At 41.8% G+C, this 14,080-nt stretch overlaps 1 protein-coding gene across 8 annotated transcripts in view; it reads right to left on the bottom strand.

The window, feature by feature from the left end:
• The window catches only part of vps13d (vacuolar protein sorting 13 homolog D), an 89,035-nt gene that overhangs the window by 40,487 nt on the left and 34,468 nt on the right, over positions 1-14,080 (bottom strand). For all 8 annotated transcript variants that reach the window (XM_030422325.1, XM_030422326.1, XM_030422321.1 and 5 more), the window contains exons 30-39: positions 12,791-13,015; positions 12,401-12,693; positions 11,852-11,985; positions 11,382-11,537; positions 7,878-8,064; positions 6,269-6,343; positions 5,982-6,182; positions 5,380-5,469; positions 4,341-4,481; positions 4,073-4,198 (exon numbers count right to left, since the gene is read on the bottom strand). In XM_030422325.1, coding sequence (XP_030278185.1) covers positions 4,073-4,198; positions 4,341-4,481; positions 5,380-5,469; positions 5,982-6,182; positions 6,269-6,343; positions 7,878-8,064; positions 11,382-11,537; positions 11,852-11,985; positions 12,401-12,693; positions 12,791-13,015 — 1,628 coding nt within the window. The remainder of the gene's footprint in view (positions 1-4,072; positions 4,199-4,340; positions 4,482-5,379; positions 5,470-5,981; positions 6,183-6,268; positions 6,344-7,877; positions 8,065-11,381; positions 11,538-11,851; positions 11,986-12,400; positions 12,694-12,790; positions 13,016-14,080) is intronic.

Below are 14,080 nucleotides of genomic sequence, written 5' to 3' on the forward strand. Positions count from 1 at the left end.
GCCATCAATGTATGTGTGTATGAATTACTGTGAGTCGCTTTGGAAAAAGTGTCTGCTAAATGCCATAAATGTAAATGTAACAACTTTCTTAAGTTTAATTATTCATAGTAAGCCACCATAACTCAAATTATTGACAAATTGACATTGTGTGTGTGACAGAACCAGACTGATTGATGATTGTTGAATTGATAAGAATGTAAATGGTGAAAAGGGAAGTGAAGTAGTAACAAGTCTTGCGTTTTAGAGTAATGAAGGGCGGCTTTACTTATCTGGGGCTCAAGCTGACCTGGGGCCTCATTTATAAACGTTGCGTACGCACAAAAGAAGGCGTACGCCACTCTCTACGCACACGGTGGGATTTATAAAAAGAGAACTTGACGGGAAAATGTGCGGTCCTCCACGCACACTCTGACCCATGTGTACGCACATAACTGGGGTAAGGAGAAACTGCGCCACTGATGGCAGGAGAAAGAAACGGGAGAAACTGTGTGAAAATGTATTCAAAAAAATATTTCTACAATGAATAAACAAACATACTCCCTGGAGTGCACACGGAAAACATATGATTTAGAACAATAGTAAGACAACAGTAGAGCAAATTATGTTTACACTGATATGAATGCAGTTTAATATATTAATATCCTATATCATAAAGACCATTTCATTTCATCTCCGTTTTCAATGCATAACGCATAAAACACTTTGTAACTGTGTTTTGTTGCCATACAAATAAAGACTATAATTATCTTGTAATGTTAGTCAATTAGATTATTCTCACACGTGTAGCAGATATTACCTAATAGATGGGTATATAAAGGCATGTATTCACAATGTGTTATGGCGCACAATGGCTGCTTTGGCACTGTTGGAGGATGTGGCACATGGAAGGATACGGAGGGAGCAGAACTTCAGAGACCAGCAAGATCCACTGGCCAACAGTGACGAGTGGCTGATGGGCCCAGCGTTAGAGAGGAGCACCCGCAGAAACCACGCCGTGCCAGTCCCGCTTCAAGTGCTCACAACACTCAGGTTTCAACTGGCACATTATTCCAGAGGGAACTGACAGGTCAGGGATATCCCAGCCGACCTCTAGCCGTGTCATGCCAGACGTGTTAGGAGGTATAATTGGTTTGTCGCAGCAGTACATAAAGTTTCCTTATACGGTGAACAGGCAAATAAAAATGCGCAATTTGCAGCAATGTCCGGTTTCCCAAATGTAATCGGTGCCACTAACTGCACTTAAGTTGCTATAAGAGCACCCAGTGAGAATGAATTGGGCCGGCACCGGTGTCCCCCTCCACCTCCATCACCACGTCACTCAGGAGGGATTCCCTGATGATCCCCGCCAGTAGTTCGTCCAGCGGGGTGAGCTCTGGTTGGCCCGTTCCCCTGCACAGGCAGAGCGTCTGTGTGACGCCAGGAACTTTTTTGCTTCCACTTTTATGACTGGTCACTTTTTTTTTCCACTTCGGCCACACTCCGACCTTCTGAGACAACAGCATTTACATTGTCTGCCACATGCTGCCACTCTAGAGCCTTTTTGGCATTGGTGACCCGACCCAACACGGTCCACCAAATAATACAGCCTTCCTCTTCTCCACCTCCCCAACAGGAACTTCCACCTCACACTGGGTGAAATTGCGCTTCTTCGCCTTTCTCTCTGCTTTCGGCATGCTGTCAGTCATAAATGAATATTAATTGGGGCATTTCTCTGAATATTCATAGGCGACTATGGGCCTGATATGACCCGCACACAGGTGCGCCACATTTAGAGTGGATTGTGATTTATAAAGGGAAATCAGTGTAGGACGTGCGTGCGCACCGTTTTATAAATCAGGATATTTTTGTGCTTACGCACTTTCTGTGTTTCGTGCGTACGCAACCTTTTGATGTCAATCCTACGCAGTTTTATAAATGAGGCCCCTGGTCCCCTAAGTATCTTTTCAGGTTTTACTTCACAGAATCTGTAGTAAAACTCAAAGCAAATATTGAGACCTGGAGGATGCTGCTCTTGTCCATGATTGGATGGGTTAATTCAATCAGAATGGTGAGCCTACCCAGGTTACTATATCTTTTTCAAAACCAGCCCATTTACCTTAATGCATCATTTGCTTCTATCCAACTGCCCTGGACAGCCAAAGCTCAGGTCTTGTCCTGCTGCTTTTGAAACACTATTACTTGTCAGCGTACTCCAGGGCTCTTATCTACTGGAAATGTGGAAAGGCAATCCTTCATGGCTACAACTAGAAGTTGTTAAAACTCCTCACTCCTCACTCTTTTGCTTTCTAGACCTGCCTTGGTAGATAAGTCAGTTGAGTAACTTTATAAAAATGAATTGTATACAAATACAAAATCAGAAAAAAATGCTCATTAGATTCTCTGTATTTCTGTTCAGTCCATTTCAACCCAACCAAGACCTGGCTAATTTTGGTTGCTCTACAGGGATGTTCTGTATGCTGTACAGTTTGCTCTGCATCTAGCAATGGTAGTTTCTAAGGCTGGATTGCACCAACAAGGATTAACATTTGAAACTGATTAAAACGTGGTTTAAATCTAAATTCTTCTTCTTCTTCAATTTATTTTTTATCTGAACCTAGTTTAAATGTATGTCACAGAGGGGTAGTAACTTCTCCCCAAGTTATTGTATTTTTGAAGTGTTCCCAGTCAAATAGGCGGTGCACAGCCGATTGTGACTGGAACGCCCATTAATGTGACTGTTTGTCTCAACAGGAGAAGAGACCCGTTGACAGGGCCTGAAGGAGGGGCCTGCACTGAGTTGAACATTGGGAGCACCTGGGGTGGTTGGCTAACGAAGGGGCGGGGCCTCTACAGGTTATATAGGAAGGCCTCAGTTCAGGAGGGCTCTTTTTGGTCGTGTGGGGAGGAAGCCCAGCCAGCTCTCTCCTTTAAGTTGTTTGTGTTTTGTTCTTTTCAGCCATTTTGCCTCAGTTTGTATTTTTGCTTTTGTCCAGGCCTGGTAACAATTAAACATTATTTGTTTTGCACACCTGCCTCCTTGCCTGTTCCTGACATCCTGAGGAGAATTTTTCTGACTCTCACTGGAGCTACACTCCCACAGGGTAACAATGTAATTCTGTTGCTCATTAAACTCCAGTTTAAACTGTGATCCAGAATTGACTTAAAAACTCTTTTTTTAAATGAACTGAGCAAAATAATAATAAAGTAAGTGGAATAAAATGAAGGACAGACACAGTTGAGTTTTAAGATGCTGCTGGATTATTATCAAGACAGGAATTGGTTCACAATCTGAGCAGAAGACTGGATCAATTGCGACACAGGGCAGTGAGACAGATGCAGCTGCTTAACTAATAGGTAATTTCCATATATGCTATCTCGGCTTGTCTCAGTTTGACTTGGAACATCATTATTACTGTATCTCCATTACACTAGGGTGGCCTGCTTCAAGGTGATTCTGCAACTTAAGAGCTCTGGTGTTGAGTAGAAGACATTTAAAAGCAGCGATCTGGACCATTGCTGTGACAGAAGAGCGACTGCAAACACTAAGTTGTTAATACTGTGACAGCATATCTAAGTCTTATTGTATTGTACTGTAATGTCTTGCTCTGTTATTTGTATTCTGTTGTATACGGCTCTGTTAAATGCCCTACTGTGGGAAAGTTAGACAGAAACTAGTTGGAAATAAAAATGATATGATTAGCAGAAGTTAAGCAGAAACCAGTTGAAGTTTCCTGCAAATGTATTAATAAAGTGTGCAGCTATTTATTAACTGCTAGATGGAAACTAGCGCTCAATATCAATAACAATATTGGGGTCATTTTCAATACATTCTGAGGGATATTTTTGTGGTAATTTGGGGGTAATTTAAAAAAATCTTCAAACATGTTACTTGGTAATAATGACCTTCTAGCTCTAAAATTTCTGGACCTGAAAATCAAGTGTAACCTTTAAAAAAAAAAAAAAAATTCATTAGTTATCTAAGATGACATATGTGGCTGTCCGTTTAATGGATTCAAAACATACTCGAGTACTCATGTGAAGATCTTTACCACCCAGTGATTTGTTTAGGGTACTGTGTGCAGCTGGAACTCACTCTGTCCTATGTTGGGTGGGTCGACTGAGGAGCCCATCCAGAGCAGTGGGGGTGAAATGTGGGGAGTCTGTTCCTCCTCATTACAGTAGTCAGCCATCCAGGAGATCTTGGTGGTGTTGTACTGTTCTGGAAGGTCCAGATAAAAGACATTTCACTGGACTGGAAACCAACATCAATCGGTACTGAGTGATATAACTACACACTGTGTAAAACCGAAAACACCGTAAAACCTGCTGCGCAGCCTGTGCAAGTTTGTTTATGTACTCACCCAACAGGACAGAAGTTAAGTTCACGTCCAGTCTCTGCTTGGCTCGGATCCCCATCTTTAGACGTGGAGGGTGGAGACGGCCGGCAGCCTGCTGCTGCCAAGAAAGGGAGCAGACCCAGGGCTCGACGAAGGGCTCCCAGCCTGGCACACACAATAATGATTGCCACTCTGCAGCTTATATTTGTAGTGTGCATTAAGGTATAACCAATCCCTAGATAATATCATCTCAGCTGTTCTGTGATTAAGTGATGTCAAAACTCTTGCGTTGCTGTTGCTTTAGCTAACTTCCTGTTGGACTTTACAGTTAGCAGCCCCCTTCCTCATGTCTACGTCACCACATGGACATGGAGTGGTTATCAGCAAACAGGAAGATCCTGCTCTCTGGGTGTTTAATGAGCAGACAGAGATACCAAAACATGTCTTTTCTCTTTTATTGCCTGAGCAGGGAAAGGAGAGACATCAGTGACTGACCAAACGCTGTAACAGTGATGACAGTTGGAGTACAGAGCTCTTGCACTTGCCATTCAACACATTACTGTTTGAAATAGAATTTTAAATAGATTTAAATTATTGCTTACAGTTTCATCACATTTTACCTTACCACCAGAGGCAGTGCTAAACACTGGATACTGTCCATCTTGCACATGAACAGGCCAACTACTTAATCCCAACAAAGTCACACGCTGTATGACGCGCTAGGATGACACAGGGCAGGCCTGACCACATGAGCAAACTTCATCATAGAACATGTCCTCACTATTTTCTGCTCCCAGATAACACGTGGATGTAAGCTGAAATTAAAGATGGTCACCTTCAGCCCTATAACCACATGATTGGAGATGTGGTTTTGAGGGCTCGATTAGACAACCATGGCTACACTCCCAACTGTCAGGCTGGTTGACACAATGACGCTTAATGACAACAGTCATAAACATTAGTAAAGAATGCTTCACGTTCATGAAAGGTGTCATGTCTGTCTTATGCACACCCCTTTAAACAAAGTGTTGAATGTTCTAATGTTGCAAGTAAATGTGATTACCTGACAGCTCTCTGTTGTAGTAATCTCCAGACAGAGTAAAGCTGGCGTTGCCTTCCTGGGTGGAACCAATGCGCTGCAGCACATAAAGCCCTGCAATGACAAAAACTCGGCAGATCACATCAGGCTCAGTTACGATATATTAACCCTCAGTGTCCTGAATGTGTTATCATCTATTTATCAAGTAATCATGCTTCTAAGCACTTTTTAATGATAGTGTGGTGACTAGCTCATAAAAAAAGATTGTGTCCATGAAATGTGGTCAGTGAAAGAGAGTGAGAAGGATAATACGGTAGGAAGAAATCACAGAAATCACTGTGGTTAAACAGTTATGTATCTTAAACAGCGGGCCACAGCACTATTCCAGGTTTAAATAGCAGAGGAGCGGAGTATAAGCAACAATAAACAACAGCTACTGTCTGTGATTAACAGAGACTTCTAAGTAAACTCTTAAAGCTATTTGCTTAGCACCGAACACTGTGGCAAGATACAATTTGGATCTTGAGCTGTGTAATCTTTCATCATAATTACAATACCAGTAAAGACAAATAATTCCCCAAACTTCATCATATGCTTGATAATGCAAATGTATGTATTAGACTTACTGGAAAAGGTGAGCTCAGCCAGTGGTATGTCACAGTCCAGGCAGTCATCAATGAAACATATGCAGACACTCTCAGCCTTTACTTCCACCCCGGACAGAGGAGCTGAGTGGCTGCTTGAGCCAGAGTCAGCCCGGGCTCTGGGATTGCCCACCATGTTTTCAGCATTCTCCAGCAGCCATGTGGCAGCCTGGTCGAGCTGGCCTGAGGGACACATATAATGGTTGGTCAAAACTTCTTAAGGGACTCTTCTGCCATGTATAGAGAACAGTGTTAAAGGTCTCGCTCACCTTTACAGTGGATCAGGGCTCTTTTGCAGTCCTCCTTCCTGAAGCCAAGGTCTTGTAAACGGGTCAGCTGGCCCTCTGTGGAGATAAAATAAAGCTTCAATATTTTTTCTCAGAACAGTAAGCAGTGAATTCAAAATATACCATCAGTAGCCCAGCAGGGACATATACTGTCTTTTGGGCAGAAATGTGACAGTAGAACAGACAGGATGACAGAAACTTCTCGACTTATAACTGCAGTATATTTTTCCTTGTATAAGCTGCCAAAGACACGAACAGTTACTATGTTACTATTGATTGGTCCTGTAATGTTGCTTTAGGGGACTTGTTGCTTTATCCATTCACACAGATGCCAGTTAGCCTCTGCTGCGCCTCTGATACTACCTCCAGAGGTGCAGCAGAACTGCATCAACATTTATATTATTCCATAAACACCTTTCAGTTGTACAAATATCAGCCGACACAAATCTTAAATCAATATTTCCCCATTGAGCGCTGTGCCATCATCACATTCCCTGTCCTGGAGCGCAGCGGAGAGGGCCGGACTGTTTGGTAAATAATTGATCCAGTAGTTTTAATCGATGGAAGAAATCCAAGATTAGATTAGATTAGCCTATTTTTCATATTCGACCGAATATAATTTTGGTTTTCATGTATCTTGTGTGTGAAAAAACTGCAGTGGAAACGACTTTGCTGTCAGGCGCACACCGTGTGCTAGAGACAGTACACAGAGTGCACTGGAGGCAGTGCAGTCTCTGCACACACACCAGTTAGCTCATCTTGATCATCTTCACCACCTGCAAATATGGATTGTATGATTTATGAAAAGCTTGTAAATAAAGTCAGTGACAGCGCTCACAGAATGGGTGGTGGTAAAAAAAAGACCGACAGTGATGACATGATGCACACTGATGGCTTCACCTTCCGGGAAACGGAGCTCCCTGGTCATTAGGGGACAGAGAAGTTGACCAGAAACATGAAGTAGTGGATCAATGACAGCAGCACTGCAACTCTGCAGGGACGCTTCAAATCCACAGACTGGGATAACCTTCTTGCCCCTCAACAACATCAGTGAGCAAGTTGACACCACGGTGTCTTCATACATTTCCTTCTTGTGGATAACATCATTCCCACCCAAAAAGTAACAATCTTCCCAAACAATAAACACTGGATAACCAAAGAACTCAAAGAAATGCTCAATGAAAAGAAAAAAAAAGGAAAATATTCTTCACCGGCACCAAATCCAAAACTCTCCCACGCTCTGTCCTCAGCGTTTGAGTGGCTTCCCTCAGGACGCTGGCTCTGCTGCCCGGGCTGCAGAACAGGCAGTACAGCTCCTCAGCTCCCATTCACCCCCGCCCCTCGGCCCCCCTACACTGGTCAATGATGATACGGACAATAAGTAACTTGTTAATGGTCACTGCTTTTCCCAGTTCCATTCTCTCTCTATTGCATTTTTCACATTTCATTGGGTGAAGGATCTGTTTCCACCAAAAAATGTATTGTGCGCACAAGAAACATTTTTTTCTTTCCCCATGCCCCCCCACAGGCTCCAATGGAAGCAGTTAGATGGCAGATTAAAAAAAATAAAGAACTGCTGGTCTTAACATACCAATGAGGGCCTCAGTCTTCTGCCTGAAGCTGTCTTTGGGTGTAGCCGTGGGCTCAGTGCTGGTTGCAGTGGTGGTGTCAGAGTCAGAGGGCAGTGGAGTGCTGGCAGTAGGGATGGACTTGGTGATGGCCAGGAAGAGCTGAATGTCATTGTATGACAGACGGATGTCCAAAGCAGGAAATTGAATCTGTCAGAGAATCACATGCACAATTAAAGAGGCCATGCTCACATTTTTTAAACCACTCATGACTGTTTAAGAGTAATTTGAGGTCAGCAGGTCAGGGACCCACATTACATTGTGTTCACTCACATATGCCAGTCACTTAAATACACCTAATGGTTTTGATCGAGATCAATGCATAGCAAGATAGTACATGAAATAAACAAAGCAGAAACATCAAATAGGTCAGACCAACATGTTAAACTATATATCTTTCCCATGTTACAGTTATGGCTGAAGATGACTACAGAAGGACACAAGTTTGTAGATCCAAGTATGAAGAAGTAACAGCTGTCGATAATGCAACATCATAGTGACTCTCTATAAAAGGGTGTAATATTTGTTACAAAAGAAGAGAGACGAGAAGAGCTGCCCAGTGAACACTAATCAGCCCCCCCTTTCAGCTGATTGGATAGACATGATGCTCAGTTTAAAACAAATGTATGACAATCATTTCTGAAACAATAAATATGACATAGATCACTGTAGCCTGAAGAGCAAAATGTGCATTAAAAAGTATTTTATCCTAACATACACTCCTGATCAAAATTTGAAGACCAGTTGAAAAATTGCAAGAATTTACACTTTGCACTGTTGGATCTTAAAAGGTTCTAAGTAGAGTTTCAAAATGCAAAAAGAAGAAATGGGAGTGACACAAAAACAAATTTGAGTAAGCAATTTATTGAAAACAACAATTAAACTGAAATAGGCTGTTCATCAGCTGATCAAAAGTTTAAGACCACAGCCTTTAAAAGCCAAAATCTGCGCGAAAATGTGGATTCAATGTCATTTTCTGTCAGGCATTCACACTGTCATGACCTCCTGATGGCAAAAGCCAAAAAGCTTTCTCTCGTTGAACGTGGTCGGATCGTTGAGCTGCATAAGCAAGGCCTCTCGCAATGTGCCATCGCTGCTGAGGTTGGACGCAGTAAGACATTCATTTTGAATTTCTTAAAAGATCCTGAGGGTTATGGAACAAAAAAGTCAAATGGTAAACCCAAAAAAATTCCCCAGCGCTGAGCCGGAGGATTGAGAACATATGGGGAATGGATGGCAAGGGAAGTTTACAAAAACGGACATCAGTTCCAGACAGTGGATGCTAGGGGTGGGAATCTCTTGGCACCTCACGATTCGATTCGATTCCGATTCAGAGGTCAACGATTCGATTCTAAATCGATTCTCGATGCATCTCGATGCAGCAAGTTTTTTATGTACATTTCCATGCACGATTTAAAAAAAATAAATAAATAAATACAATCTGAATTTGCTAATCACTTCCTACTTTTTTCTCACTGTGTGACTACTTGGTACTTTCAAAGCAAAGTATTTGTAATGATAAGGGCCGGGACTTTAACGCGTTAATCACGATTAATTAATTACACAAAAATTAACGCGTTAAAAAAATTAACGCATTTTAATCGCACTTATTTTTGCACCACGGCACGTTTCTCACTGGAAGAGTTTCAGGGGTACCGATTATACTGGAGCACCAACTAACGTTCATGACTTCAGACAACAACAATGAACGAAGAAGCAGATGAGACTGCTTTGGTTGGCCCCGTGCTATTGCTGCACTTTATGGCAAAAATTGCACTGGTCGGGGCAGCGTTTAGCTCAGTGGGTCTAGCGCGCGTCCCATGTGCAGAGGCTCTGCAGCGGACCCAGGTTCGACTCCCAGCCTGGGTCCGTTTACTGCGTGTGGGCAAAAAAATTATTTAAAAATTGCATTGGTCTGTTGGTCTTGAAAAAACAATGTTTTGTTGCTTAAGCTTCTGTATTCAGTCATTATTCAATGGTATACTAAAATCCATGTGAAAAAAATTGCTTCTCACTGTTCTCAGGTCAAATATTTATATGCGATTAAAATGCGATTAATTTCGATTAATTAATTACAAAGCCTCTGATTAATTAGATTAATTTTTTTAATCGAGTCCCGGCCCTAGTAATGATCCATACTTATTTTACTTCCAATATATTTAATTAATAAAACAAATGTAAGAAATGTGGCAAGTCAACTGGAAGGTTACATTTGCTAGCAAACATCCAGCTTGGCAAAGAACCAAAAGGAAAAGAAAAGTGCTCCTGTAGCAGCATACAAGTAGTACATTAATACAGCTGCAGCTGGTTGACGGTCGATACAGGTGTTTGTATCACAGGTTGATCTGGACGTCTCACACTTTGCCACAGCTGACTGCTCACGCTGAGTTCGGGTTGGATTTCAACATACTGTGCGGGCTGTTTGACAGTGTACAGTTTTAACATCAACTTGGATTCAGCTTAATAACGATGTATGAGGCTGGGAACGATGGCTTTAAGTAACCATTTGAACGCACGGCGGAATGACAGTGGATGCCCTCCGTGAAGCCATCTTCACCACTTGGAGCAACGTTCCCTCTAGCCTCCTGGAAAACACAAGCATGCCGAAACGAATTTTTGAAGTGATCAACAACACCGGTGGAGCTACTCATTACTGAGTCCTTTTTTGAAACTTTTGTTTCTATTTTAGGGGGGTTAGCTATGGTCTTATACTTTTGATCAGCTGATGAACAGCACATTTCAGTTTAATTGTTGTTTTCAATAAATTGCTTACTCAAACTTTACTTTTTTGTGTCACTCCCATTTCTTCTTTTTGCATTTTGAAACTCTAGAACTCTTAGAAACTCTTAGAAACTTTTTAAGATCCAACAGTGCTAAATGTAAATTCGTGCAATTTTTCAACTGGTCTTAAAATTTTGATCAGGAGTGTATACCCTGTAATCTCCAAATTATTATTAAATAAAGCGCAAAGACCACTCCTCTCCTGCAATTTATCTGGATTTATGCACCACATAATAATTCAGATCACACAAGGACTCTCCAGAACACTGCCACAAAACTTAGTCATGATATAGTACTGGCCTTAGTTGATATTGTATTCTAGTAGAGCACATTCTTAAATAGTTTTGTAATTATTTGGACTACCAAAACTAAACAATACAAAGTGGACCTGGGGCCAGTACAGGCTGATGAAAGGACTAAGGCATTCAGATCAGTGACATATGTAAAAAAAAAAAAAAACAAACAAACAAAACAAAACAACAACCTGAAAGTACTGCATGTAAAATCCAACTTAAGTGAAAGTACAGTATAAAGTAATATCAGCCAAATGTAATAAAGCTACATACACAAACTACTGGCATTGAAATACCCTTTTACTGAGAGGCAATCGTGCTAACCACTTCACCACTGCACCCTCTCCAGTTACAAATGACAAATCTTATTTTGTTTGAGTGCTCACTCCTGACCTCCAGTAGTGGTGGGATGTCCTCCACGTTGAAAGCATCCAGCAGGCCTGAGCTGCTTTGGTATGTGGGGCTCCCACACAGCTCCACCTGAACATTGACTGGGTCGAGGATCGACAGCGCCGTCTCCTGCTCACTGCCCAACCGACACGAGAACACCTGGGGGTGACAAGATATGTCTGAATCAAAGCTAATACAATTAAAATCTGGATATTGGGATAGTAGTTAGTTAGTAGTTAGCAGTATGTGCAAATGCAGTTAAACAATAAGTAGTGTCAATGCAGTACTATTAAAGCAATAATAGTGGCAGCAGCAGTATTTAGTTCATTTGTCATCTATTGAATAAAATCATTTCTTTAAGATTGTGATTCTTTGATGAAAAGATTTGTGGTTGATATTAGCACGGGTAGCACTTGTAGTCTTAGAGGTAATGTTTGAGCATCAAATGGTGCCATGATAGTGGAATATGTCACCTCTATTCCTGCAAGGCTGCCTGAGAAGGGTCTGTCCAGCAGCCGGGGTTTGTAGGTGAGGACAGTGGTGCCTTTTAGAATGATGGCGTTGGTATCCAGACATGACGAGTCCTCCACAACCACGAACTCGGTGCCTGAAGACCAAATAACAATGTCACAAATATACAGGTCAGGCATGTTAAGGTTCTCATTTAGGAGATAATATAAAAAAAACTGTGTCAAGTCATTTGTTTTGACTCAATGACATCTTAATGACATTTAAAAAAAAACTTCAAATGAAATGCCTAAGACATTTTTTGGGACAGCTGGCAGCAAAACAGTCCCATTCATCAACATGAAAATATACAGTGGCAGCTCATGACCTGTTTGCCCTAATCTCATCTGGTAATTGCCTCCTGAGCTTCACACTAATTCACAGAATATAAAACTGTCCTGAACACTTCTCATTCCTATGCAGCTGATTGTTCACTTTCCATTGAAAACGAGTGTCGGCCTTGGAATTCACTTTTTTTTTCATGTTTTCTCAGTGACTGATCTTTCTTTCCTGACCTGTGACGTTGATCTTGACCTCCAAGCAGCGGTCCTGGGTCACCGGCACTGTGGATCTCTTGGTGACCACACCACTCTTGACTGTCTTTGGCATTACTGCCCCGGTGGTGCTGGTGGTCGTGCCGGAGTCAGTGCTGCTGTTACTGGGCCAGCTCTGATGAGGCTCAGTTCTGCCTGACGCCTTCTCCATCGGCATCCTCAGGAAGTCTCTCACCAGTTGGAGCCAGTCGAAGATGAGAAAGACCCTCAAGTTGTTGAGGACTACCGTGAAGCAGGAGGAGTCACGTGTAGATCTGATGGAAGGTGGGACACAACTTTTTACTATCAAACATCTCTGCTTTTACTGATATTTACAAATGTTTCATAGGCTTGAACACCTCCAGTGAGTACCTATAATGTAGTTCCAGCTGCAGTGATGCCCGATTAGTGCCTGTTTTAGAGGGCTGCAGGATGCAGTCAAAGACATTAGGCCTTCCACCAACAGCTCCATCAGTGGTTTGATCTGGCCCGGTGTACCGAGTGTCATGTGCCAGCAGGGAGTGAGACACCAAGTTGACAGACTTAGATCCATTGGAGAAACTCTCAAAGAGCAGCTTGGATTTCATGAAGTCAAATCTTTGTAAGAGAAAAACACATTTAATATTAAAGTCAACATTTTACTTTCATTATGAATGCATGTCTTCTTTACAACTCTCAAATACAACCCTGACTTCAAAATAGTAAGGTGCTGTGTAAAACATAAATAAAACAGAAAGTTTGTTCATCCTTATTGAAATTTGAAAACAGCATAGAGACATTCTGTTACATTTTGTTAAAATTAGTTGATTTTTGTAAATATCTACATATTTTGAATTTAATTGCAGCAAGATGTTTCAAACAAACTTAAAATGATACATTTTGAACTGAATAGATGTTAACTTGGGAATTTCGTGGAGCTCAGCATCAACTAGGATGTATTTGATTGAGAAATGAGGATGAGGATGAGGATTTTTTTTCCAACACATCTTCAGATATGGCTTTGGGCGGACATGTGAGGATTGTTTGCATCAATATACTTGTCCCACTCTCATCGCTTTAAATACACATGCAGTGAGGTGAACAAGTGACCCCACCTATTCTGTCATTCACAAGGTCAGCCTGGCGTTTGTGATGTATCGTGATACTCAGTGAGCAGTATTCAGCACAAAGAAACATTTTATTTGGTTTCTTTTTAGTTGAAACGTGAGGACTGGACTTCTCATCAGCAACTGAAAATCTTGATTTCTCTTCTTCTTTGGCCTAACTTCTGACTTTGGTACAGAGAGGTAGCAAGGTCAAAGTACTAAGAGGTTGTTGCAGTACACTGATGTGAATGTAGGGTGGGGTTTCAGTTGCAAAAGAGACAAACACTGGCTCTGGAGAAGGCCTTTCATGTTTTTGGCAGCCACCATAGGTTCTCCTGTGCCAGGGGTGGGTGAAGTTTTTACGCCACACAAACTTAAAGGTGGACTTTCATTGGAGGGCCACAAAATGGGAAACCGAATCAAAACATTAAACACGTGCTGAATTATCATGAACTACATGTATTTGGTACACATCGGACAGACTGCTCTGCAACGGGCTATTTGCCAGCCCAGATGGCCTGGTTACATGTACAAAACACAACATATTTTACAGTTGCAGCTGAACTTTTTTATACTC

Source organism: Sparus aurata, chromosome 7, assembly GCF_900880675.1.
Source record: "Sparus aurata chromosome 7, fSpaAur1.1, whole genome shotgun sequence".
In the NCBI taxonomy this organism is placed as follows: Eukaryota; Metazoa; Chordata; class Actinopteri; order Spariformes; family Sparidae; genus Sparus; species Sparus aurata.